At 52.6% G+C, this 27,312-nt stretch overlaps 1 protein-coding gene across 1 annotated transcript; it reads left to right on the top strand.

The window, feature by feature from the left end:
- Positions 1–699: 699 nt before the first annotated feature.
- PAQR6 (progestin and adipoQ receptor family member 6) lies at positions 700–26,443 on the top strand. Its single transcript, XM_074980629.1, has 8 exons — positions 700–803; positions 9,922–10,127; positions 12,254–12,381; positions 15,818–16,023; positions 17,428–17,554; positions 22,595–22,691; positions 25,327–25,471; positions 26,041–26,443. The coding sequence occupies exons 2-8, from the start codon at positions 10,077–10,079 to the stop codon at positions 26,310–26,312; spliced, it is 1,026 nt and encodes a 341-aa protein (XP_074836730.1). The 5' UTR covers positions 700–803; positions 9,922–10,076; the 3' UTR covers positions 26,313–26,443.
- The last annotated feature ends 869 nt before the right edge of the window (positions 26,444–27,312 follow it).

Genomic DNA, 27,312 nt, shown 5'->3' with positions numbered 1-27,312 from the left:
AATCTAGACGTGCTGTATGCATGTACTTATACTGAAGCAGTTTTCCAGAGAGACCTCCCCGCAGAACTTGTACTTGAGTACATTCCTCCCAAAGCAGCTGCACTTTTACTCAAGTAACTTTCTGGGTGCTTTTCCCACCTCTGATTTGGGCACAAGGGTAACACCACAGAACACTGGATTCTGTGCGACTTGGACACGTTCTCTCTTCTGATTTGTTTCCACAACTGGACTATCTTGCGGCGAGGTTCTGGGCTGGGTGTGCACAGCTGCAGTGAAAGTCTTTAATGCCCTGTGGGTGAGTGGTGCCTGGCACTGCCCCAGCACATGGGGTGGGAGGTAGTATGTGCAGAGTAGAGTATGCAATACCTTGGGAAGACCCTAAGGATTGTGAGTTGATAGGGTTGAGGTTAAAACTCTTAGCTGGAAGAAGGATCTCAGGAAGGGACTCAGGAGTCCCTGGCCTGGGTGTTTAAAACATAAAGGGGTGGTGGGGAGGATAATGGGATATTTCCAGCATAAAAGCGCCTTTTTATTGACTCCGCTGTCTCCTGATCCCAGCGTCAGTAAAGAGGCCCTTTCTTCCCCTCCACCAATAGGCTGGAGCTGTCAGGGGAGGGAGCCCTGGGCTGCTTTCCAGCGGCTCTGCCAAGGAATGTGGCTGAAAAAGAAAAAAAAAAATCAAAGGGAAAAAACACAACAGCGGACTAGGCGGAAGGCCCCATACGTTGCAGCTAGCTCCAAGCTCAGACCGTGAAGCGGTAGCAACTGCTGGGGGGGTCCCCGGTCTGCCATCTCCGGACCAGGTTTGGTATTTCTTCTGCTCTCTGCTTGCGGGTCCCTCCCATTACCTGTAGGGTTGTCACTGGCTGCTTGCTTGTTTTTATTCTTTCTGCATAGAGGAGCAGGCGGGTGTGTCCTGGTGCACAGCTCTGGCAAGAGCTGGCTGAGCTGCGGCAAAAGCCAGCCAGGAGCTATTGAAAGAGCTGGCTGGGACCTGGGCTGCCATAGGACGGGACCTGGGAGAAATTTTAAGTCACTTTCTGCATTGCTTTTGCTTCAATACATGGCAAAGGGAGCCGTCAGCCTGTCGCCTGGGGATCATCTCCAGGTGAGACATTGGAGGCTAGGCAGGCAAGGTGCCTGGCTTCTGTTTCTGATTTGCTGTATGTCTCTTCCTCCCCCTGCCAACTGTGCCTCAGTTTCTCCACCTGTAGGAAGCAACCAGAGCCATGTGGGTGTAAACGGGCATAATTATGTTGAAGTCTAGCTACAATACTTATCTGGCTCCTGCTGCTGTAGTAGCTGACAGCCTCAGACTTTATAGAATCATAAAATCCTAGGGCTGGAAGGGACCTCAGGAGATCATCAACTCCAGGCCCCTGCCCAAAGCAGGATCAACCGCAACTCAGTCATCCCGGCCAGGATTTCATCAAGCTGGGACATAAAAACTGCTAGGGATGGAGATTTCACCATCTCTCCAGGTAACGCATTCCAGTGCTTCACCTCCCTCCTGGGGAAATAGTTTGTTCTAATATCCAGCCTAGACCTTCCCTCCGTAACTTCAGACCATTGCTCCTTGTTCTGCCGTCCATCACTGCTGAGAAGAGCCTCTCTCCGCTCTCTTTAGAGCTCCCCTTCAGGAAGTTGAAGGCTGATATTAAATCACTCATCGGCCTTCTGCAAACTGAATACACCCAAATCGCTCAGCCTCTCCTCATAGGTCATGTGCTCCTGCCCCCTAATCATTTTTGTTGCCCTCTGCTTGACCCACTCCAACGCATCCACATCCTTTCTATACTGGGGGGGCCCAGAACTGGACATACAAGACCTGATGTGGCCTCACCACTGCCGAATAGAGGGGAACAACCACTTGTTAACTGATTTATTGTTAACTGCCCTCTTGGGAGGTGGGGTGGCTTGGTGATCCCCGTTGCACAGTCTGGCTGGACAGTAAGGCAAGCTGGGCTCAGCCAGGCAGGGAAGCTGGCAGTTGTCCCTCACCTGCCTGGGTGAATCTAGCAGGATGTGGAGGAGACGCAGATATAATGACTAACCCCACCTGAGCGCAAGGAGGGGCACAGAATCAGCAAGGGCTCCATAAACTTGCTGTATGCACAGCTGGAACTTGGTCAAGGAGGAGGACCCAGGAGAGAAGGATCTGGAGAAGCCAGCCAGCAATAGAGTCCAGCTGGACTCCCGTTGAAAGGAACCAGGAAATCCCTGGGCGGAGCTGCTAGTTGCCCCCAGGAGGGAGGGCACGGAGGGGAAACTGGCTGGGCAGAAGCCATGTAGGAGAACCACGGCAAGTCCTGGGCCATAGGGCTTAGAAGCAGAACTTCTAGATAGCTCAGGAGTGGCGGGCAGGTGCTCTTAGCTTAGAGGAGCTCTTACCTCAGCTGGGGCTTGAACATTTAAATGAGTTGGCTGGAGAGCTGGACTGTGGGAGACCCAGACTGCCATGGGATCAAAGACAGGTCACCAGGAAAGTGGGGAGGACTAGAAGCAAATCCCTACACTGCTGTGTCCATGGTTCCCTCTAACTTTTTCCATCCATGAGTGGAATAAATTTTATTGTGTGCACCACCAACAGAAACACAGGCTGTCGGCACACTGCTAATCAACAGGGTGGTGCCTGAATCTCTCCTGGGTGGGTGCCCAAGGGTTCAGCTTACAGGGAACACTGGCTGCCCAGGCAAAAGGTGATGCCCAGTGGCAAGGGTGCACTGTGACAGATGCTGAGGCATAGGGACTAAGTGACTTGCCCAAGGTCACATAAGGAGTCTGTGACAGATCAGGAAATTGAACCCAGCATCCTTGGTCCCAGGCTAGCACCCTGTTCCTGGGGCTGTCCTTTACAGCACCCACACTTCTCTGCAGGGGGCCTGACCCAGGGTGGTTAATGACAGGGCTGCTGGGACTTCACAACCTTGCAGAAGGTGCCTAACTGGCTCAGCGTGTTGATACTGTCACTAGCTCACTGTCCAGCCCCGCTCATCCCCAGGCTGGGGAAAATACTCTCCTGGGTGCCCACCCAAGCACTCAGCTTACAGAGAACACTGCGCAGGCAGAGGTGAGACTTAATTCACTAATGAGTGGAATGTGCTTTGAATACAGAAAGTCACTCAGTGCTTAGTGGCCTCCACTGCAGAGAGGCTGCATGATAAGGCTTCATTTCTCCATGCCTCTTAGGATCTATCCCAGGGCTTCTTTCCTGCTACAACAGTGGGTGGACAGGCAGGGCTGGGGTGCTAGAGGTAAGTGAGGGCCTCCTGGCTCCCTGTGCTTCCATTTCTCCCTCTGCCCCTCACCAGGAGCGTGTCCCTCGTTCAGGAGCTGATTGTAGGAAGATTGGTCTTGGGGTGCCGTGCTGGACTGGGGCTCAGGGCTTCAGAGGGAGGGAGGAAGGAGCAGAGGCTCCATGAATTCTGCTTGAGTCTTGGCTATTGGTATTGATTTTAGGCGGAAGGCTACGGTGATGGGCAGCCATATAAAACCTTCGGACACATAGATAAGCGGATCTTGGTTTGATTCCCAGCTCCTCGTGTGATTTCAGGCAAGTCAGGCCCAGATCCCCAAGGGTGTTCCAGTTCCCCCGTCAACTTCTGAGTCTTGATCTGTCTCTGTCTCCGGTTCCCCCAGCTGTAAAAAGGGGCTGATACAGCCTTGTGTGACGATACGCTTATTAAGCGCATGAGGTGCTGTTAGTTCCTACAGCGGTGGGAGTCATAACTACCTCCACTGGCAGCATATCGCACTTCTCTCAGGTGTCTTACTGCACATACTCTGCTTTGCAGAGTATGTCTGATGTGTGTTATAATTTGCATTTGCAGGGCGACCAATGGCTATAGCCAGGGTGGGCAGGGAGGGTCCCTGGCCTCTGTTTGTCAGAAGGTGGATATGAGTAACAGGGAGGGATCACTGGATGATTCCCTGTTCTGGTCATTCCCTCTGGGGCACCCGGCACTGGCCGCTCTCGGAAGACAGGATCCTGGGCTAGATGGACCTTTGGTCTGACCCAGTCTGGCTGTTCTTGTGCATTTCTACCTGTGAAACCTTCTGGCCAAGAATCCCCCTGCTGTCTTTGGACATGAGTAAATATCACTATGTTGTCTTGTCTTGTGGGAGGTGGAGGGTGTTTAACAGGAGTGTGGCCAAAGGGAAAGGACTTTTCCAACGCTGTGTCCTCAACTGAGCAGGAGATCTCCTCCATCCCAGCCCCAGTGTCCTGCCCGTGCTGCGCTCTCTTGTGGGTCTGTAACAGGCTGCGGGCACAGAAGACTCATTGGGATGTTCTCCCGTGTGCTAATCAAGCCTCTCCCCCACCTTCTTCCTCTCTGGGGCTCCCCACCACCTGGTCCTATGGGGCCAGATCTGCTGGCCTCCCCTAGTCAAGGCACAGAGGTGGGGTTACTGCCCCACTGCAGAGCAATGCAGACCCCGACTTACTTCAGCTCTGGGTGGATGCAGTTCTAGGGTGCAGCCACCCAAGCAACCAACCCCCAGAAGGGATCAAACCCCCACAAGTAAATCCATCTCTGTGCAAAAATTGCACAGAGAGGGCTCATCAGGTAAGCCCCCCTCTCAATGAAAGAGAGATATGCACAGGGGCAGCCCTCCCCAGAAGTCCTGTGGCACCTTATAGACTAACAGATATTTTGGAGCATAAGCTTTCGTGGGCAAAGACCCACTCCATCAGATGCATGAGTTGGGGGCACGGGATTTCCAGAGGGCTATTTAAAGAGTGGGGTCCCAGTAAAAGGGAGGGCCAGAGCTGACAAGGTCTATTCAGCAAGGTGGAAATGGCCCATTGTTAGTAGTGTATATCAAAGAGGAAAAAACAAGTCAGATCGGACGGGGATGTGGGACCATTGTCAGAGTCTATCGGGGAGATATTAACACCCAGGGCAGAGAAGCTGCTTTTGTAAGGGGCCAGCCACACCCAGTCTCTGTTTAATCCTTGGTTGATGGAGTCAAATTTGCAGAGAAATTGCAGTTCAGAGATTTCTCTCTCTCTCTCTCTCTCTCCATTTGATTTTTGAAATGTCTTTGTTTTAGGATAGCTACTTTTAAATCTGTTACTGAGTGTCTGGGGAGATTGAAGTGCTCTCCCACAGGTTTCTGTACATCACTGTTCCTGATGTCTGATTTCCACCTTGCTGACTAGATCTTGTCAGCTCTGGCCCTCCCTTTTATTGGGACCCCACTCTTTAAATACCCCTCTGGAACACGCCCCCACACTCATGCATCTGATGGAGCGGGTCTTTGCCCACGAAAGCTTATGCTCCAAAATATCTGTTAGTCTATAAGGTGCCACAGGACTTCTTGTTGTTCTCAAAGATACAGACTAACACAGCCACCGCTCTAATACTAGCCCTCCCCAGGTAATTATTACTTACACAGGGCTTGATTAGAAACAAAAGGGATTTATTAAGCAAAAACAGTAGGATTTAAGTGGTTATAAGTGAAAACAGACAGATAAAATAAGTTAGTGAAATGAAATGAAAAGAAAATACGTAGCTAAGTCTAATCTCTTTAAGAGACTTACGACATACAGATTTATGACATACAGATTCTTACCCTAAAGGACTGTTCTCATGTCCGGTAAAAATCTTCAAATAAGAGCTGTTCTTTTTCTCTGATTTAGGACAACAGACTTTCATAGGTCTTTGGAATCTGCCCGACACACCCTAAAAGAAGAAACAGAGCGGGCTGAAGACAAAAAAACCTGGTAGCTTCCCATTTCTTAAATCAGTGGAGTCGAATAGTAAAGCAAGGATTGTGACGCTTGTGGTTGTCATCCTTACACATTCGCCACAGGTCCCCGCTTCCTCCAGAGCCAGGCACCGTCACCCCATCCCTGTATATTTCACTGGAGTCTCTGCTGCTGGATCCAGGGCCTCTGGGACTGTAAGCGTTGCACTGGGCCCTGAGGTTGCACCGCAGACACTAGGGCCGAAGGAGTCATGCGGCTCCCAGCAGGCACCACAGAAACTACTGCAGGGGTCACCTCTGCCATTGCCACACCATGCTTGTCTCACCATGTGGTGGGGCGTGTGCAGAGCGGCTGGATGCGTGCCCCACCTGTGCAGCTCTCCTGAGCCACTGATCCACTATTCGCCACACTCTGCTCTGCCGTTCGCGGGGGACGTTATCGGACACTGTGGTCTTAAATGAACTCTCCAATAGGGCAGAAAATCTTCATTCTTTCTCCTGCTTCTCCACCACCATGGAAAAACACGGGATCAAAATGGCTTTCAGTACCCGGTGGTACGGTCACAGGTCTTTCTAGCAACCATCTTCTTTTCCACTTGCAGGACAAACAACGCTATTTACAAGTCGTAAAGTTGATCACCCACTCATTAGGGTTGGGATAGGACTAATGGCTGTTGTTAGCCCATTTAAAACTATAAACAGACTTACAGTTTCGAGTTTTAACATCCCATACTAGAATGATACACGCACCAGAAAGAATACACAGCTCCAGCTGAGTGTAACATAAAAGTTGAGAGAGTTTACATGAAGTATTTTTTCCCAGGCATCTGGGTCTGTCACAGGGTCTTCTCTGGCCTTCATCACCCCAGCATCTGTGCACATCGTGGTCATCAAAGGGTCTTACCCAGGGTTTTCTGTAAGTTGAGTGCTTGGGCGGCTGCCCAGGAGAGATTCATGTGCTGCCCACTGGTTACCAAAGCACCCACAGCCAGCATTGTGTCTTTCTACTGGTGGTGCACATCCAGACATGGCTGGATGCATACAACAAAATTTATTCCACCCATGGATGGCAACCTTGCCCAGGAATGATTGCGAAGGGACCAGCAGCAGCCACAGTAGATACAGGCTGGCGTCCTCAGAGTCAGGGAGAAGGGAATAATGCGCCTGTCACCTTGGATCATCACTGAAGCAACTTTGCACAGCTAAAGCCCCGGCAGCTGAGCAAACAGCACCAGGCTGATTTAGAGCCAATATGGACCCTGCTTCATTTGGTGGATGTTGAGATTTGGTTCCCCTCTTGCAGGGGAAAACCAGGAGAGGGGAAACCTGCTGTGGACCATCTTGTTCAATGCAGCTGCTCTGGCCCATGGGATCTTTCCAGTTTTCTCCCTCAGTTGAACCCTTATGCAACTGACTTGCACCTCGTGGGGTGCAGATCGCTGGGGTTCAATGGAAGCCTTGTGTGAAACTGACAAAGGGGGCTTGATTTTTAGCAAGCTGTAGGGAGGAGTTGATTTTTGCTGTTGTTCTTTTGGCAGGATACGGCTGAGCTCCCCCTGGGGGAGTCAAGGGACCAAACAAGGCAACGCTGATTTCTAACCTCTGTCAGCTCTGGCTGCTTTTTGCTCTCCCTTTAGCCTTACATCTCTGATGAACAGTGAAACCAGAGGGAAAATTATGCAATGTCTTTCCATGCACCATTCGTGACTTGGGATAACCAGTAGCACCTGTATCAGTGAGGTAGCTGTGTTAGTCTGTAGCTTCTAGAACAACAAGAAGTCTTGAGGCACCTTATAGACTAACAGATATTTTGGAGCACGAGCCCCCGTGGGCAAAGACCTGCCCCATCAGATGCACGAATGGGGGGGTGGCCCCAGAGTGGCACCGAAAGAGTGGGGTCCCAGCAAGAGGGAGGGCCAGAGCTGACAAGGCCCACTCAGCAAGGTAGAAAAGGCCCAGCATCAACAGCACTCATCAAAAGAGACAAAAACAAGTCAGCTCAGACAGGGGGACGCGAGCCCCCGCCAGAGTCCAATGGGGAGACACTAGCACCCAGAGCAGAGAGACCACCCCTGCAAGCTGCGAGCCACCCCCCAGTCCTGTTCAATCCATGTCCAGTAGAGTCAAATCTGCAAACAAATTGCAGCTCAGAGACCTCTCCCCCCACCCAATCCTCGATATTTTTTGGTTTCAGGACTGTCACCCCCAATCTGCCACCGAGCATCCAGGGAGACTTGTTTTTTCCTCTTTTGATGAGTGCTGTTGATGCTGGGCCATTTCCACCTTGCTGAGAGGATCTTGTTGGCTCTGGCCCTCCCTCTTGCTGGGACCCCACTCTTTAGGTGCCCCTCTGGGGCCACCCCGCCACTCGTGCATCTGATGAAGCGGGTCTTTGCCCGTGGGGCCTTGTGCTCCAAAATATCTGTTAATCTATAAGGTGCCACAAGACTTCTTGTTCCAGTAGCACCTGGTGGCCGCGCTGAGATCAGGTCCCCATCGTTCCAGGTGCTGCACAGAGGCACAAAACAAGACAGTCCTGGCCCCAAAAAGCAGGTCGCCTCAATAGAAAGGCAGGCGAAAGATGGGACAGACAGCACTAACACTCTCTGCACCCCCACTTGGTCCTCATTTGGTCCTTTGATTGTACAGCCTTTGAGGCTGACCATGTTTGGTGTCTGTCCAGCTCCTAGGTCCTAGGCCAGGGATGAGCAGTCATTTTTTCTGGCTGGTGGCTCCAGGAAGTTTGGAAAGCTGGTGGGGGCTGCCCATGTCTTACGAATGAAATTACATCCCTGTCTATTGCAGGGGGTGGGTAAGATAGGGCCCAGGGGATGGGGCCACATCTGCCTCAAGTGCTATTTATATCCCGAGGTTGGGCTAGCGGCCGGGACCATGGGCTTTTTAAATAGCCACAGGAACCCCAGGTGGCAGCTGGGCAGTGCCGTAAGGGAGGGACAGGGAGCTGCAATCTTTAAAGGGCTCCCAGCCCCCACCACTACCCGGCACAGGGATATATCTGGCATGGGAGAGATCTCGCCCACCTCTGTCCTAGGCATGGTACAGACACAGAGCACAGCCAGCTCAGTTGCCTGGACCAAGACTAAGGCTCCTTACTGCAAGACCAATAAGAATCATCCCTGTTCTATAGGAGAGGCGGAAGCACGGAGGGGGCTAAGGCCCAGCTGTGTTTTTTAAAGGTATTTGGGCATTGTTCTGCTCACACCGCAAGGCCTCACCAGGGGAGGAATTGAAGTCTCATTGAAAGCCAATGGGACTTAGGCTCCTGAGAGGTCAGTTCCTAACTCAGCTAGGCCTTGCAACATGAACTGAGGTAACACCTACATGAGAATCTGCACCCCAAGGCTGAGCAGTGAGTTCACAAGCGAGTGCTGAGAACAGACCCGCTGGCGACCTTACACCCTGTCTGCTGCTCTAACCATTAGGATACACTGCTTCTGATTAGCTGTTGCCTTCTTGGTGTTTGCACTGGCGCTGCTGGCAGGGATTGGCCATTCAGCATCCTGCACTGGGGCTGCTTCCTCCGGGCTCTGGGCAGCATCTCTGGAGACACCCGGAGCCTGTGTACATGGTGCCAGACCAGAGCGGCTCTCATCGGGGAAACACCGATGCACTTCCCCGGGCAGCTGTCCTGCTCCTGCCTGGATGGGCCACAGGGATCTCGGGACTCCACAAGCAGCTGGTGTCTTCCTGACCTCAGGATGGGCTCTTGCTAAGGGCTGCAGGAGGCAGGGACAGAGACAGATTTGTCCGCGCAGCAGAGAGAGAGAAGTGACTCGCATGTGATGAAGTGGGTATTTGCCCAGCTTATGCTCCAAATTATCTGTTAGTCTAGAAGGTGCCACAGGACTTCTCGTTGTTTCTGCAGATGCGAACTCACAGGGTGACCCCTCTGATGCTTGACTTTTCTAAGCCAAACTAACAAATCCGGGTCCCTGCCTTTGGCACTCACGCGCTTGGCAATCCTGTGAAATACAAGTAATAACTTCCGGGCTTCTAGAGCTTTTTTCCTGCTTGTGAGAACTGTTGGTCCACAGGCTCGTCAGAGCAGAAGCTGCTGCTTCCCTTGTATTAGGAGACTGCTGGGGACATGCTGAGCCCTAGCTCACAATTCCAGGTACAGGCTGATTCTGTATTCCTTCAGTGTCGCTGGGCAATGATAATTATTTTGCTTTCTCTCCCCTTTGCAAGGTCTTTCCAGGATGCACACGTTCAGCCATCGCAAAGGCATCTCTAGCAAGGGGCTAGAGAGGAGCGAAGACAGCTAGGAGATTTTGAGCTGCTCTCCTGAACGTGGCACCACTTACACCTTTCATATTTATTGTTCTCCTTTGCTCTGACCGAAAATGCTGACAATAAAGTTGCCTCAGATATTCAGAGTTCACCAAGTACCTCGGGTGAGTATTGCCCCCCACTTCACCCCAAACACATCTTGTGCAATCCTAGTATGTCCTTAAGCGAGAACTACATCCTAACAGGCAATCTTCCACACAGACTGTGTCTCAGCTTTGTCTCCTTTGTTGACCAGGCACCGCATCTGCCCCCTTCCTTCTACCCCCCCGCCAAGTTTTCTACAGCACTTGGAGCCATGTAGTGGCTAAATCATACAACACAGTACTTTGGGAGGCTCCACGTAACTGGTGGCTAAAATACAGAGTGAGCTGATATCAAGTAATCTATTGAATTAGGATGCGGTGAGACCAAGTGAGTGGGCATTAAATTGCAGGGACTGGGTTAGTTCTTTTGTTTGTTTGGTATCTTTATATGTGGTATGGGGGAAGGCAGATTACATGAAATTCAGATGCTGCTAAACAGGGATCAGGTGCAAATACCACTGAGGACACACACATGCGGCACAAGACTCAGCAATAGGAGCAGGGGTCTTTCTAAGCTGACTACTTTGGCCCAGGAGAGGTGCAAACTCTGCTCAGCTTATTAGCAGAGCACCCACAAGCGGGCCACCCGTGTTCTAATGGTGGTGCACATTCACATGTGTTTTGGTGCACAAAACAAAAATTATTCTGCACATGGGTGGAAAATATTAGTGGGACCCCTGAAAGGAAGCAGCAAATACAACAAGATTCACCTCATGAAAGAGGCACTTGATTTATCCAGGATGGAAAACAGGCCAGGGCACACAGGGCCTCGTTCTCTGACCGACTTGGGGGGTCAATGGCGAGTGACCCCAGTGGCGCTAGAGAGCTGGAGCAGCAGAGGAGTAATGCCCTGGAAGTCTACAAAGTCCTACTGAGACTGGGGGAGGAGGACACCCCCGGTACTGCTGCCTCCCGCTGCACCCTGCCCCAGGTAATCCTCAGGCCCCATTGCCTGGGTAGAAGGTGAGGGGCACAGTGGGGGAGGGAAGTGGCTTATGGGATAGAGAATTGCCCAGGGCCCCTCACTTGGGGCACTTGGGGAGGGTTTGCCCTGGGACCCATCCCACAGGGAGGGCCCTGCAATCTGTGGTAATGGCTTTAAAAAGCCCAGCTCCCTAAGTCTTATTGTTTTGGAAGGAGGAGGCTGTTTTCTGAGGGTGTCCCATGGCGACGGGCATCTTGTTGTTTGGTTTGTACAGCACCTAGCACCATGGGGGTCCTAGGGCTCTGGGGTGCTACAGGGATACAAATAATGAAACATCTTTCGGAGGGGACAGTATTTACCCCCCATTCCTATCTGGCATCCCCCCCCACACTTCATAAATTGCTGATTTGAACCATGTGGGTTTCTCCTATTAGTCTGTTTGTTCAGATTTATTGTCTCCTCTGTATTCGGACCTTATCCCCAGTGGGAGCCGTATCCCCCTCTGGTGTAAACGGGTGTCACTTCATTGGAGTCATGGGGCCAGAGCCCCAGCCAGTGTCCAAAGGACAGCTGGATTTACACCCAGTGAGGGTCTGACCCACCATTCTTTGGGATGAGGTCTCTGGAGGCCACACTGCCCAGCAGCTCTCGCCCATGAAAAATGCAGGGAGGGAAACGGCCCCGAATGAGACGGGCTGGGAGGGTGGCAGGGCAGCCCCCCCACACCCCCCGGCTGAACTTTCTGAGCAGTGACCATAAGCCAGGCTCTGTTCCTGGAAACCCTGCCCTGCCCCTCACACACAGCAGCGATGCCAGTGCGCTGTGAGTGATCTCGCTTCTCTCTTCCAACGGGGGCTCCCCGCTCCTCCCAGCACAGGACCCACATGGAGAATCCCCCATGGAAAGAGAAGGGCCTTTGTACCACTTCTGGGCAAGTCCAGAGGCAAACAGGACGGGGTGGCTTTCCTAGGAGTGGAACAAGGAGGCAGGACTCTACACGAGGCAGGGGCAGAGCTGAGTTCTCTCCCAGCTCTGCCCCTGATCCACTGCCCCATTCTGTGCCTCAGTTTCCACATCTGTACCAATGGATGGAGAGATGACACGGACCTCCTGTGGCAAATACCATATAGGGTTGTTCCAACACTGACTTCACTTGTTAAGGGATGAACTGACAGCCTCCTTATGCTTCGCTCTGACCTTGGGTGGCTTTTCTCCCCGGCAGATCTTCTGGGAGGATGGTATCATATCGGGCTACCGCCACCCCCGGAGCTCTGCCTTCGACTGCATCCTGAGCTCCTTCCAAATGACCAACGAGACGGTCAATATCTGGACCCACTTCCTCCCGACCTGGTAAGTGACGGGTTGGGCTGCACGGCTTGAAAAGTGGCTGTTGAGCTGGGGGGCCAGTGCCCATCTGCCTGGAGGCTGGGCATGCCCAGTGGAGGTGCCCATGAGAGCTGGTGGAGGTGGGAAGCTTTCAGCAAAACACATCTCTTGAAAAATGCCCCTGGGTCAAAACTTGTCAGGGAGGAGAGGAGGGTTTCAGTTGGTGGGCTTTTTTAGCCAAATGGTCCCCACTTATTTTTTGAAGGACTTCTGGAAGGTTTGGTTTCAGGATCTCCCACACGAAAAATCTGGGGCTTTCTGTGGTTCTTTATTTAGAAATGTGAAGTCAATTATAATAATGAAAACCCTCCCCATCAAAACAACACACCTCAGAGGCATCAAAGGCATCAAAGTTTCCAAATCCCCTTGAAACTTTCTTTTTACTTCCTGTGCCATTGCTGAATGGGAAAATTCTTGGGTAGCCTGAGCTTGCCCGTGGGCGGGAAAACTATTATACCATCCACCTCTATTATGGGTTGAACTTCTCTTAGCTGGAAATCTCTGGGCCAGCAGGACCACGGATGTTGCTGGACCAGGGAGCCCCAGCCACAGAGGTTGCTTAGGACCAGGGGCTCAGCTGGTCTGGCAGGCAGCCTCAGTGGTTGGCAGCAAAGTTGCCACTGGCCCTGGGCAGGGAACCTGGGCAGGAAGCCCTGGTGGCTGGGGGCACAGAGCACTGCTGGTGCAAGGTGAGGAGCCCCAGCAGCCAGGAGCATGGAGCCTCTGCCATCCCAGGCGGGGAGCTGCTGGAGGCAAGGAGCCCTGCTGGCTGGAGTGGGTGTCCCAGAGTGGCCTGACCTCCGCTGGTCTGGCAAACTCCCTTGTCTGGGAAGGCTCAGGTCCTGAGGGTGCTGGAGCAGGGAAGTCCAACCTGTACATGCTTCTCACTGCAGCAGCATGACTCTTGGTGGAGGGGTGCCAAATTGTTGCCTAGATACCAACCCAAAGTTTGCCTGGCCTTTTGTGTCATTTCCCAGGAGACCTCCCAGGTCAGGAGAGCCCGGTCCAGGCTCTCAAGGCCCTGTCATGTCATCCCATTAAGAAACCAATTAAGCTCAATCTTCAAATAAGCTGGCTCTTTGCGCCGACTCTTCCTTTGTGCCCACTGCTCTTACCCAAGAAACCCCAGCAGGGTCGTCATATAGAATTATAGAATCCTTGGGCTGGAAGGGACCTCAGGGGGTCATCTAGTCCAGCCCCCTGCTACAAACAGAATCAACCCCCACTAAGTCATCCCAGCCAGGACCTTGTCCAGCCGGGACTTAAAAACCTCAAGGGATGGAGAATCTACCACCTCTCTAGGCAACACATTCCAGTGCTTCACCACCCGCCTGGGGAAGTAGTTTTTCCTAATATCCAACCTGCTCCTTTCCTTAGGTAACTTCAGACCATTGCTCCTTGTTCTGCCGTCTGACACCACTGAGAACAGCCTCTCTCCATCCTCCTTAGAGCTCCCCTTCAGGAAGTTGAAGGCTGCTATTAAATCACCCCTCAGTCTTCTCTTCTGTAAACTAAATAGGCCCAAATCCCTCAGCCTCTCCTCATACGTCAGGTACTCCAGCTCCTTAATCATTTTTGTTGCCCTCCGCTGAACCTGCTCCAGCACATCCACATCCTTTTTATACTGGGGGGCCCAAAACTGGACACAATATTCCAGATGTGGCCTCACCAGTGCCAAATAGAGGGGAACAACCACTTCTCTAGATCTGCTGGAAATGCTCCTCCTGATGCACCCCAGTATGTCATTAGCCTTTTTGGCTACAAGGGCACAGTGTTTACTCATTTCCAGCCTTTCATCCACCATAACCCCTAGGTCCCTTTTGGCTGTACTGCTGCTGAGCCAGTCGGTCCCCAGCCTGTAACAATGCTTGGGATTCTTCCGCCCCAGGTGCAGGACTCTACACTCCTCCTTGTTGAACCACAACAGATTTCTTTCGGCCCAATCCTCCAATTTATCCAGGTCACTCTGGATCCTCTCTCTACCCTCCAAGTCTTTAAGTAGGTGTTAACTTCCTGATGGAAGCAGGGTGGTCTAGTGGCTAGACCAGGGAGCAGGGAGTCACTGCTCTGGGTTCCATTCTACACCACGAAGAAAAACCCGTGGCTGGCCCATGCTGGCTGACTCAGACTGGTGGCCTTTGGGGCTGTTTCATTGTAGTGTGTACGTCCTGGTTTGGGCTGGAACCTGGCATCTGGGATCCCCCGCTTTCCTCCCCTCAGGGACCTAAAGCCGATCCTTCAGCCTGAGCTTGGAAGCATAAATGAGAGTGAAACAATCCTGCAGCCTGAGCCCTGGGCGTCCCAGTCAGCTGGCATTGGCCACTGTCAGAAGACAGGATAGGGGCTAGACAGACCTTTGACCTGACCCAGCATCAGGGCTGAGCTGCACTCTGGTACTCCGAGTGTAGAAGGTGGGGGCTCTGAAAAGATCTTAAAAACACCTCACCTCTCTAGGCTTCTGCTTAGCAAGTGTTCTACCCAGAGGCACTGAGCCTGCATACTAGGGTGAGTGAAGTCTCTGCTCTGCAACCTTGCCTGAGAGCCAGTTGGCCTTTAGCTCATGCAGTAGAGCACAGGGCTTTAGTCCCTATAATTGCAGGTTTGATCGCTAGCGCCAGCAACCCAGCTCTGTCAGCATTACATAAGCTTCCCATGGTCACAGGTTCCCTGACCCTATGGGGAGGTGGGGTTGCTGCCACCAGCCAAGTGAGAAACCCTCTCTTTAAAACCCAGAAAGACGCACGTGGGATGTCCCCCTGTGGGGTACCACCAAATATGTAACCCTCCCTTAGGAGGGAGCTTGAAAACAAACCAAACCAAAACCAACCAACCCACGTAGGGTTGTGGCCCAATTATTTACCGGGTTCATTAAATCCGCCAACTTGGCCTGTCTGCTCTGGCCAGCCCCGCCTCAGCAGGCAACTACTTCCATTCAAATGACCCCTCTCTCTTCCCATCGGCTCACCTGGCTGCTTGCCAGCAGAGGGTCCCTTCTCTCTGGGTTTAACCCTTTACATGACACCCAGTATGGCCGTTCTTATGTGTTGCTGTCTAGTGAGTGGAGCAGGGTCAGCTGGAGTCAGGGCTCCTGAGTTATGTCCCCAGCTCTCCGAAGGAAGAGGGTCTTGTGACTTGAACCCGGGGCTGGGGATCAGGGATCGGTGTGTGGGGCAGGGGCAGGAGGGGTCAGGAATCTGAGCTCCGGTCTGTCCGTCCCTGAGTGAAATGACAATGCGGTGGAGCTGGGCGGAGAACCCCAGAGCTTTGGTTCCCAGCTCCCTAACCGCAGAGGATGTGGGGAGTTGGTGAGCTCTCACTGAAGTGCCACGAGCTCCTGGCTTAGGTCGGGGGATGGCGCCACAGGCCCTGGGACGTACCATCCCCACTTGTGCCCCTCCAGGTATTTCCTCTGGCGGTTCCTGGTGCTCTCCTCCTCCCTGGATTTCTGCAGAGACGCCTACAACTGGCCTTTCCTGGTCTACCTATTGCTGGTCTGCCTGTACCCCTTCACCTCCAGCTGCGCCCACACCTTCAGCACCATGTCCACCCATGCCCGCCACATCTGCTACTTCTTTGACTACGGAGCCCTGAGTCTCTACAGCCTGGGTAAGGCCAAGGCTCCCATGGAGCAAGAGGCTGGGGCAGCAAATTAGAGGGTGCCTGGGCATGTGTCTAGAGAGGGACACAAGCCAAAGAATTCAGCTCTGGAATCTGGATGCTATTGTCAGTTGGATTCACGGTCCTGGGTCAGGTGCAGCTCTAACAGCCCAGCCTTTGGGCACACCCGTCTCCTTCTGGGTCAGCCAGGCAGCTCCCCATCGGCTGCCGTAAATTGGCATTAGCCCCAGTGATTTCAGTTGACCCCCAACTTACACCCACAGGAGCTCTGCCTCTGATTATTAAATCTCACCTCAGTGAGAAATGCGGACTCTCCTCTCTTCACCTGAGAGCTCTGAAATGTACCTCCAGCTGTCTCCCCTTCTAGGCCTCTTTGTGCTCAAACACAGCCCCCTGGGCTCTGGAATCTGCTCCCCTGCTCCAGCAGCCAGAGCCAGTCTGACTAGTCTGTCTGGTCCCCTAAAGCCCCTTTGCTTCCCCTCCTGATCAGTTTCAGTTTGGGGAGTGAATTCTCTCTAGATTAGGTTTTGCCAACCCCCTGAAATCTAAAGCAAGACACATAACAACAATAACAAAAAAATAGTTTTTGGTTCATTGGCAATTCTGAAAAAAATAAACGAAAAATAGAACTGTCTGTGAATCAGAAAATCCAGAGATGGGGAAAGTACCCCGCCAAAGTTACTTGAGTAAAAGTACAGCTGCTTTGGGGAAAATGTAAGTAAGTGAAAGTCAAAGCAATCATCTGGAGAACTACTCCAGTAAAAGTATGATTGTATCACATCTTAATTGTACTCAAGTCTCCAGAAGTGAAAAGCAGCCTCGTTATGGAAAACCATGGATGCTTCTGGAGACTTAAGTACAATTAAGCCACAGCAGATTTTAACTTTTACTTAAGTAACTCAAGACTTTTACTTAATTACATGTCCCCAAAGCAGCTGCACCTTTACTCAAGTAACTTTTGGGGATACTTTTTCTACCTCTGAGAAAATCCAAAGCATTCCATTTTGGGGTGAATGAAGCATTTAATTCAGAGGTGCATTTTATTCTGGGTTTGAGCATTTTTGAAAATTTTAATTCTTTTAAACACAACCTAGAAATGGAAGAAAGATGTTGAAATAACCCATTACAAATTGAAATGTTTTATTTCAGAAAACACGGAAATGAAACTTTGTTGGACTCTTTTCCCAATCTAAACAGTTCAACAAAACCCGCATGAATTTGCTGGATTCTCTTGATGTCACTAAATCCGTATTTTTTCCCCCAAAATAATGTCCCAGAGTCAAAACTCCAACCTGCCCTATCATGCTCCCAAATGGAGTTTTGCGAAGTGACTAAATGTGACCAGGAAGCTTTATCAATGCCGTCCCGTAATGTAGTGTGTTTGTGTTGTAGGGTGTGCTTTCACATATGGAGCCTATGCGATGCCAGACCGTTGGGTTAACGGCACTTTACACCATTACTTTGTACCAATGGCTGCTTTTAACTCATTTGTCTGCACCAGTCTGTCTTGTTACTCCCGGTATGTAAGGATCAATGCAGTACCAAGAACATATTATGCAAAATAACAGGGCGTTACCCATTGCTCTGCTCTGCAAACCCTCCTTGCATCTCTTTCTTTAGACATAATCCACTAACTCCCCAGCCAGTCTGCAGATCTGTCCTATTAGTTTGTGAGGCAAATTATTCCAGTGCTTAACATCCATGCAGAGCTTGTTGATTTCAGCAGGGGCTGCATTATTATTTGTTGTTGTTTTTTTGGGCAGAAAAAAACCCTTTTTTTTTTTTCTGGAAAAAAAAAAACCCTTGCGTCCAAACTGCAAAGGTTTTTATTCTGGAATAACAGGGCCTTTAACTTGAAATAGTAACTCCATCAAAACGAATTACTTTCTCCAACCCTCCTCCCCCACCTTCAATTTCAAAATTGACTCAATGTGTCCTAAGCAGAGGCAATTATGACTGAGCTGGCCTCCAGGGAGGCATCCCATCACTGCTCTTATTATGAAATTGGGCTGTCTCGTGTGAACGCTCCATTTTGAAACGCTCTTGCGGGGTGAACGCTCTTTTCAGAAATAGCTTATTTCAACATTACAACATTGAAATAAGTGCTTTCTGAGAAACCCTGCAGCGCAGACATAGCCTAGGTGGGACTCCTGTGTAATTTCACAACGTGGTTGGAATGCAGTGCAGAGTTAACCCGTGGAACTCATTGCCACAAGATGCCCCCGAAGCCAAGAGAACAATCCATGGTTCTGTTACTTGGAATAAAAAGCGTGAACAAGCATTTCAGCCTTTCAGGGCAATAGCTAGTCTCTAGCTGACAAAGGGCTGGGGAGAAGCTTCCCCTGTGTTAGTCGGTAATGATCCATTGAGTGTTGCTTGCATCTGTCTGAGATGCCTGGTTCTGTCCGCTGCCAAACAGGGTGAGTGAGATAAGATCGGTCACTGGATGTTGGTGAGAGAGAGGCTCTTTCAGCCTTAAACAGAGCTCTTTGTTGGCTCAGAGACTGGCCAATAGGTCTCCTGCCTTAGCTGATTTCCTTGGGGTTGCTTCAGGCAGAGGGTAGAATTCTAGCCCATCGTATGATTTGTTTTGTTGAAAGCAGCTGCCTTGTTTTAACTAGTGATCAGACAAATCCCTTTGTAGAGTCATAACCACCAAGCTACTCTCCTACTGCCTGATCTTGTGATCACTTCTATTCCTTATATCTCAGCCTCCCTCGTCTCCCTGTCATGGGCCTGTCTATACTGCATGCTAAGTCCAGGCTCAAGCCCTCCTTCAGTCCACACACAAATCTATTGGACAGATCCCGCTCTGGGGCAGAACCAGAATACCCCTGACTTGCGTCCAAGCCCTGTCACTGTGCAGAGTGGACTCTGCCCAAACCTCAGACCCAAGTCTGAAGGTCACGTAGCACTGGGTGGACACATTAGCACAGCTGTAAAAACAAAGCCCAGCCGTTGTAAACCCAGGTTTCTGCCATGGAGGCTTGAGCGTGGACTTGGAAACAGTGTCCACAGAGCCGTGTCCCACCCGTGTGGGTTCACAAGGCAGTGTAGATTCGCCCCAGACGGATAACACCACATACCCCAGGGGGTGGAGGTAAGAAGCTAAAGGCTGTGATTTTTAAACAGTTGTTTCCCCATTAGACTCTGACAAAGGCTCACATCCCCCTGCCTGATCTGACTTTGTTTTTCCCTCTTTTGATAAGTACTACTGATAATGGGCCATTTCCACCTTGCTGAATGGACCTTGTCAGCTCTGGCCCTCCCTTTTTCTGGGACCCCGCTCTTTAAATACCCTCTGACACCCCGTCCCCAACTCATGCATCTGATGAAGCGGGTCTTTGCCCATGAGAGCTTATGCTCCAAAATATCTGTTAGTTTATAAGGTGCCACAAGACTTCTTGTTGTTGCCAAATTGGCTTGATTCCCAAAATCCCTGGGCACACCAAACCCAGCTGACATCAACTGGAGCAGTCTCAGAATACGGCCCAAGGCTTCCAGAGATGAGTGGAAAGGTCAGAAAACGTTGACCAGACAGATGAGTAAAGGACATTGAAATCCGCAGATGCAAAATATTCTTATTTAGTTCTGCCCCAGACATCCTACCTGCCATGAACCCAGCAGCCCAGTGGCTGTGGAAATAAACAGGGCTGGGTTACATTTCTGCTAAAGGACAAGCTCCCTAGTAAAATCTGCTCCAGTTGGACCATCAGGCTTGTTGTGCTGTAAATATCTCTCAGGGAAGAATAATTGGAGGCAAATTAGTGTAGAGCTAAATTCATTGACTTTCACAGGTGCACCCACTTTAAGTGCTCCTCTTCATCGTCCTTTAAGGTTGGTCTGCTGTTGAAAAGTAGCAGCCACTGCTCCCTCTGGGTCACTGGGCCTCAGTCCTGAAGCTGAGCAGTGAAACATTTTTAATGTCAAAGGCAGGTTCTAGTCTGAAAAGTGACCTGGCATCAATGGGCCATGTGGAGCTGGGCTGTCTTGCCTCTCCATTTACTCCAGATCAAATCAGGTGTTATTCCAGGTGAAAAGAAAGTTGTTCCAGATTCCTTGCAAAACTCAGCCTGGATCTGAGGAGAGGTCTCTGTTTCATGCATTGTCACTGATTGTAAAGGGCCATATTGTGCCTTCAGGACCTCCTGTGCCTTCAAAGGGTTTATGCAGGGGATTGGAACTAGCCAGCAATTCTGCCTCCGCACAAAAAGGCATTGAATCCAGACGGCTCTGCAGGACTAATGGTGCTGTACAGGGTTATAGGAGGAGAAACCAACAACATAAACTTATTTTTGCCACTGAAAGTCGGCAGCGAGAAGGCAGCAGGCGCACAGACCTGCTGAGAAAGGAGTTTTGAGGCTATACCTTTCCAGCACAGAATTTCTCTCTTTTTACAACATACTTTCCACCCTAACTTGGAACAGAAGTGCCCAGGAATGGTGCCTAAACCCTGTTCCGCAAGGATGCAGCTGGACTTGGCAACATTCATGATTTATTTTCTCAATGGTGCTCAGTGCAAACTTCAAATTGTAATCAAACTCCCCAGGGTGAGAAAATCAAGCAGCCTTCTGCGTTTGATTAGCTGAAGGGATTATGCTAATCACAATGGATGGTGTGTGTGTGTGTGTGAAGGGATTATGCTAATCACAATGGATGGGATTGTGTGTGTGTGTGTGTGTGTTTAAAAAACAAAAACCCATCAACCTTAAAAGTGAGGATAACTGTTCCCTTATAGCCGCAGTCAAACCCCCCTGGTGGTTGTCTTGTGGGTGAGATCTTGCAAGGGAAATTGACTAGAAAGAAAATTGCCTCTCTCCAGGATTGCAAATGCATCCTGGTGTGAAATTCCCTGGGAATAAAAAGACGACACTGACCAGTCTGTGCGTTTTCCAAACCGAGTGAATTGCAAAGAATAAATTAACATTTCAGCCTAACATGAATTTCATCCTGTTCACTGCTCCTAATCCTTCAGGTGTGGATTTCCAAAGGGGACTAAGGGATTTAGGCCCTCAGTTAAAAGAGTGTTGGTGTCTGAGGTCTTTAGGGACCTGGATCAGAATAGCTGTGGCAGAATAAACTAGTAGGCAGTGGCCAATTTGGTACAGCTTAAAGCAGGGGTCTCAAACTCAGCATACTGTGGGAGCAGTGCCAGTGCCCTCTGACAGAGATCTGGTGTGGGGGGGGTGCCTTTGCACATTCCCACCCCCCAGTGCATCTCCCGGCCCTGTGGGTGATTTACAGCCCGCCCACCACCAGCAGCGCAATGGGGCTACAGCGGCTTCCCGCTGCTGGCTCCGCACCACTGCCAGCATGTCCCTGGGGCCTGGGGAGGTGTGTGCAGAGCTGTCCCATCCATAGGGCAGTTTGAGGCAGCAGGCGGGTGCTCACCCCAACCATCCTATGGATGGGACGGTCCCCCATACTCAGGTTAGCCCCTTGGGACCTGAGCGGGTTGGGGCCAGCAGCAGGGGGTCTGCCCCGCCTTCTCCCCTCCCAGAGCGATGCACAACAGCGCCAAGAGATGCTGTGGGCCCTGGGGCAAGGTGGGAGGGGAGCCTGGCTCTGTGCCCAGGAAGGAGTGGGGCCTAGGGCAGTTGGTCCTGAGTGCTGCCCAGACCTTGGTGCTCAGCACTTAAAAGGGACCCAGCGCTCCAGCCGCCACCACTGCCTCTTGGCCAGCATCAGTGGCTGGAGCGCCAGGCCTCTTTGAAATGCCGGGCCCCGGGGCGGGGGGGTGGAATTGCCCTGTGTGGGCTCCCCCCATTGGCAGGCCTGGTGGCTCAGCAGCCTGTTCCTCAATGCCGCCATCTCCCAGGGCAGCCTGGTCACTCCGCCTCACCGCTGGTCCCGCTGTTGTGGTGAACGCAGGGGGGCCCGACTCCAGCGGCCACTCCACTCCAGGCCTCCTGCTAAGGACGTCTCCGTCAGGGGAGGGGTCCTGAGGGAAGGAGTGTGGTGCGGGGTGGGGAGGGGGCAGCGCAGAGGCTGGAAGAGGCAGGGGTGGGAGCAGAGCAGGTGCTGGACTTGGAGGAAGGGTACAGACACCTCCCGCAGGGCCACAGGGACCCACGCGCAGGCCGGGTGGGGAACCGTTCCGGCCGCAGATGTCCTGCTAGCCATGAGTTTGAGACCCCTCCTGTTTAAAGTGTCCACACAGTAGTGTGGAATAAAAGACCCGTTTGTTACGTATAATCAGTGCGCGTTCAAACCCGGGGAATTACTCCAGAGTAACGTCCCTTTACTGCTGCACTAGAGCGTCCACGCTGCAGCCATTGCAGAGTTCCTTCTTCTGCAATTGCCACTTTCTCTGTGCAGCCAAGACCTTAGTCTCCTTTGAAAACCCAGTCCCAGCTTCAGTGCGTGAAGGTTCATTTGTCGTAACCCCCTTGTGAGCGCGGCGGTAATAACCCGTGCCAATAAACGGCAGCGCTGGTAAAACAGGGACGATTTGCTTTGGTTTCAGCATCCCTTCCAGAACTGAATTTAATGAGGATCACGGGCAGCCCTGAGGGACTGTGTGGTTCTTAATCTCCACCTCTCTCTGTGCGATTTCCAGTTTCCCAGAATTGGAGTGTCCCCGGCTCAGCAAGATTTTACGGACAACGGCCTTTGTGTATCCCTTTGTCTATGACAATATCCCATTGTTTTATAGGGTAAGTCAATTTCAGGAGCAATTTGGCATGGTGCTCCCTTGCCCTAGGCTCTGTAGAGACACTTACAAAGAGCCAGTTCTAGATGCCAAAAACCTAGTCCAGTATCACTGTATAACAAAGGTACCTAGAGACCACAGCTGAGATTGGGTCTTGCAGTTGCTGCCAAGCCAACAGCACATAGAGCTGACACTAAACAGCTGAAGAGTGGGAGAAAGGAAACCACCTTCTCCCCATAGTACAGATGGGCAAGTTGAGATACAGAGCCAGTAAGGCCAAATTTTTCCCTAAAAGGACTCAATTTGCTTTGTTTGCTTTTTGGGCAGGGTATCTTTTTGTTCTGCCTCTACACAGCATCTAGCCCCACAGGGTCATGGTCCAGAACTGGGGCCCTCTGGACGTGCACCCCAAGACACCTGGAAGGGTCTGGAGCAATGTGTCCTCTCTTTTCCAGCGATGTGCAGATTTTTTCCATCCATGTATGGAATAATTTTATGTGCACCAAGGCATGTGGTGATGTGCACCACCAGGAGAAATGCTGCAGCTGTGAGTGCTGTGCTAATCAACTGGCGGCACTGGAATCTCTCTCAAGCAGCCACACAAGGGCACAGCATACAGGGAATGCTGGTTCTGAGTTCCTCAGACAGAGGGCTCAGCACGGTCCGCAAATCAGCCCCTTTGAGGTGCCTTAATTGTTGTTGAAAATGAGATCCGAGGCCCACCTGAGATGCTGTGGAAAAGCCAGGCACGAGACCCAGGAGAGTGATTCTAACCAGCTCAGGATGCCAGGAACCCAGGAGAGGGGATTTTCACTGAAGATGTTACCATTTTTTTAAAAAGCGAATGTCTCTTTCATGCCTCCTGCTGTGTTAGGGCTCACAATGCAAACAGTTACAGTGCAGCTAATGAGAACGGCTTCCCTGGCTCCTGCAGGAGGTGATTCAGCCTTACCAGAAAGGAACGACTCATGCTTTTAATTTGCTGCTGGTGTAACCCACACTCCTACTGGGTGTGGGTCTCCGTCCCGTGGGGCGGCACCTAGCCCACTTACAGAGAGAAAAGAGCGACTCTCCTCTACAACCTCAGCTGACAGCCAGCTGGCTTTTAGCGCCACTTGTACAGTCGGGGTCAGCAACCTTTCGGAGGCGGAGTGCTGACGTGACTTTTACGTATGGTCCGACTGCCGGTGACACTTTTAAAGTCACTAATCATCCCACTTACAACAACTTCACTAATAAAGAAATGAAGCTGCAGAGCTTTACTGGTTAGGTGGTGGTTGGCAGCATTAGCTGGTCTTTTGTTAATCCCCAGGCGGCCTGGCTTTGAGCAAGCTTCCGGCGGCAGGGAGGAGGAGGGGCGGGGCTGAGCCCCTGCCTTGCGTGCTGATGAAAATTGGCTCACGTAGCGGTCTTGGCGCCCGTGCTGGGTTTGCTGACCGCCTGCTGTAGCGGCTCCTGCGCTAAGCTCCAGAGGTCCCAGGTTTGAGTCTGCCTGTGGGTGGTTACACTGGCACTAGCAGGTGGTGGTTGGGCGCCAGAGGGCCCTGAACAGAACCTCAAAGGGAGGTGGCTCTTGGTGCTGTGGGATACAGGGGTGGGGCTCAGAGACCCTCCTGCGTCTCTATCTACAGCTTTCCCCTGCACCTGGGCCTCATCTGCACCTAAAACGGAGGTTGACCTAGCTACGGCGGTCACCCTGCAGAGACATCATTCAGCCTGGGGTAGCTAGTCTCTTGGAAGATTTCACCACCCACCGCTACTGCCACTCCAGAGACAGGATTAACTACAGCGAGGGGAAAACCCCCTCCCTGGGCTGCGGTTACTCATGCCGATGGTAGAAAGGCGCAGCTGTAGCGCTTGTAGGGAAGATGTAGCTAATGGGGCGTTGTCCCCGCTCACAGGGCGAGTGAGGCTGCTGCAGCAGGTTCTAGCGCAGTCGGGTCTCTTAGCTCTGTTGGTTTGGGCTCCTGTGGACCAGGTGCGATCCTTGCTGCCGATGCTCGAACCGTAGGGCTAGAAGGGGCCCTAAGGGCCGTGTGGTGTAACCCCCCTGCCCAGCTGCAGGTTTGGTGTGTCTGAACGGCTGATGATCTACCCAGGAGAGTTGCATTTCCCTGGCAGACCTGTGCCATCTTCTGGGGGCTCGGGGGATGCAGCTGCAGAAGTGGGCGCGAGAGAGCTCGGCCCTGCTCTGGGGAAATGGTTGGCTGGAGGAGGCAGGGTGGTCTAGCGCAGAGAGGTTTGGGAGCAGGAGCAGCGTTCCCTGTAAGCTCAGTGCTTGGGCACCCCCCCAGGAGAGATTCAGGTGCTGCCCAGCAGATTAGCAGAGCGCCCCCAGCTGGCAGCCTGTGTGTGTCTGTTGGTGGTGCACCTGCGCACATGCCTTGGTGCACTTCACAAGATGTATTCTGCCCATGGCTGGAAAAGGGAGGAAACAATGGTCAGGAGATCCCCTGGAGTCCTGCTTGCTAGGGCCTGGGCTCTAACCACTGGGCACATGGTTAGAGTCAGGACTAAAACCCAGGAATCCTCCCACTCACCTGTGTAACTACTGGAGCCCCCCACCCCCGGCCTGGTTAGGATCCCGGTGTCCTGGATCACGTCTCTCCTGTGCAATCACTTCTCCTCCTGCCCTGCAGCTCCTGTTCTGCTTTGGGGACGACTGCACCTGGAACGACGCCATCGCCGGCTACGTCTACCACCTCTTCTTTGCCTTGCTCACCGGCTTCCTCTTTGCCTCCCACCTGCCGGAACGCCTGGCACCCGGGCGCTTCGACTACATTGGTAACTGGGGCCAGGGAGCCCAGCCCCCGGACCCTGGCTGGCTTAGACGCCCTGTTGCAGACCAGGGCCAGCAGGGCGTGTCGCTCTGTGATGGCTTGACCCTCCTGTGGCCTGTTGGGGGGGTGGCTGCTCCTTGGGGATCCCAGGAGGCCTGTGACCTGCTCCCCATGGTGCTCTCACGCCCACCCTCAGCGACTCCTGGCCCCTGCAGGCCCAGCCGCGCTGGGAAGACCAGTGCCAGACCCCCGTGGTCTACATCTGGAGGGACTCTGCCAGCGGTTTCCCTGTCCTTTAGCGACTGCCGGGGCGAAGCCCAGGGAGCTGGGGCAGGACGGAAGCAGGAAGGCTCTTTAAAGCCTGGGGCCAGCTGGGGATGCAGGAGGGATAGTCTCTTGGCATCCTCCTCTTCCCATCCCACCAACCCCGGTCCAAGCCCCCTGCCCGCCCCCTTTTCTAACCTTTCTCCTCCCACCAGCTGCTCAGCCCCTTCCTGCACCCTCCCCACGCCCCCACAGCCAGGTCCATCCCCCTGCCCCAGTGTTACCCACCCTCCCCTCCTCTCTTGGCAGGGCACAGCCACCAGCTGTTCCACATCTGTGCGGTGGTGGGCACCCACTTCCAGCTGGAGGCCATCCTGTCGGACGTGCGCTCACGCCAGGCCTGGCTGAGCACCCAAGCCCCGGCACCCGCCTTCTCCGCCACTTTCGGCACCATGAGCCTGGCCCTGCTGGGGAACCTGCTCATCATTGGGGGCTTCACCATGGCTCTGCTGCATTGGCCGGGCAGCTCCTCCATCCTGCAGAGCACTGTGCCTGAGATGGGCCAGGCCAAGGAGCAGTGACATCCGCCCATCCCTGGAGACAGTGGGTCAGGGTGGCCTGGCTTCTGGGCTTAACGAGGGAGGGAGGAGAAAGGCCTCTCCTGTGGTGCGCTCAGTGCCTGGCCATAGCTGAGGACAGCACCGGGTGGGAGGGGCTGTGCTGGGGTCCCAAGGTTCCCTGGTGAGCAGGTCCTACAGGGGGGTAACTCTAACCTAGGGCTGAGCCTCCAGCCCTTGCTCCAGCTCTCACCATCAGCCCACACTCCCATAGAGCTGGGAGCAGAACCAAGGTGTCCCGACTGCTGACCTTTTCTCCTGAGCCCCTGTTAACTGCAGAGCGAAGTGGTCCCCAGGTGTCCTCCTGTGATGACACTGACATGGGCCACCCCTGTGTCACCAGCAGTGCAAAGAGGGCTCTGGGCTTGGCTCTGGGAGCTGGGTGCGATCCAGGGTTTTCACTGGTCCCTATAGCCCCCAACACCTCCCAGCCCCGCATGGCTTGAAATCCAAACTGGAATGGGGCAGCTTGGTTCATTGCTGGCCCAAGACAAGAGGAGAGGCACAGGTTGGCCGGTGGCCTTAGCAGGACTCCTGGGTCCTAGTCCTAATTCTGGGGGTGGTGATTTTATGGCTAGAGCAAAGAGCTGAGGAGCCAGGACTCCTGGGTTCAATTGCCAGTTCCAGAAGGGAGCCAGGTTGTGCTGGATTGAGCAGAGGACTAGCAGCCAGTCTGGGTTCAGTTCCCACCCCTTGCACTGACTCCCTCACAAGTTGCTCTGTGCCTCAGTTTTTCCATCTGTAAACAGGGCTAATACTGCTCACCCACCTGGCCCAAAGTCCTGGGAGATGCTTGGGTGAGAGGCAAAGCGGGAGCCCCTGCTAGCTCCCCCGGCACTGTTCCTTAACGAAAGGTCCTGGCTGTTTGCATAATAGGCTCATGCCAGTGGCTGGGGCAGGCCAGGCGGGGCTGTGCCATCCCCTAAGGCTGATCAGGCTCCCCCCTTTGCCAGGGTGGCAGGTT

Source organism: Carettochelys insculpta, chromosome 30, assembly GCF_033958435.1.
Source record: "Carettochelys insculpta isolate YL-2023 chromosome 30, ASM3395843v1, whole genome shotgun sequence".
Taxonomy (NCBI): Eukaryota; Metazoa; Chordata; order Testudines; family Carettochelyidae; genus Carettochelys; species Carettochelys insculpta.
This window is presented reverse-complemented; position numbering and strand designations above follow the sequence as displayed.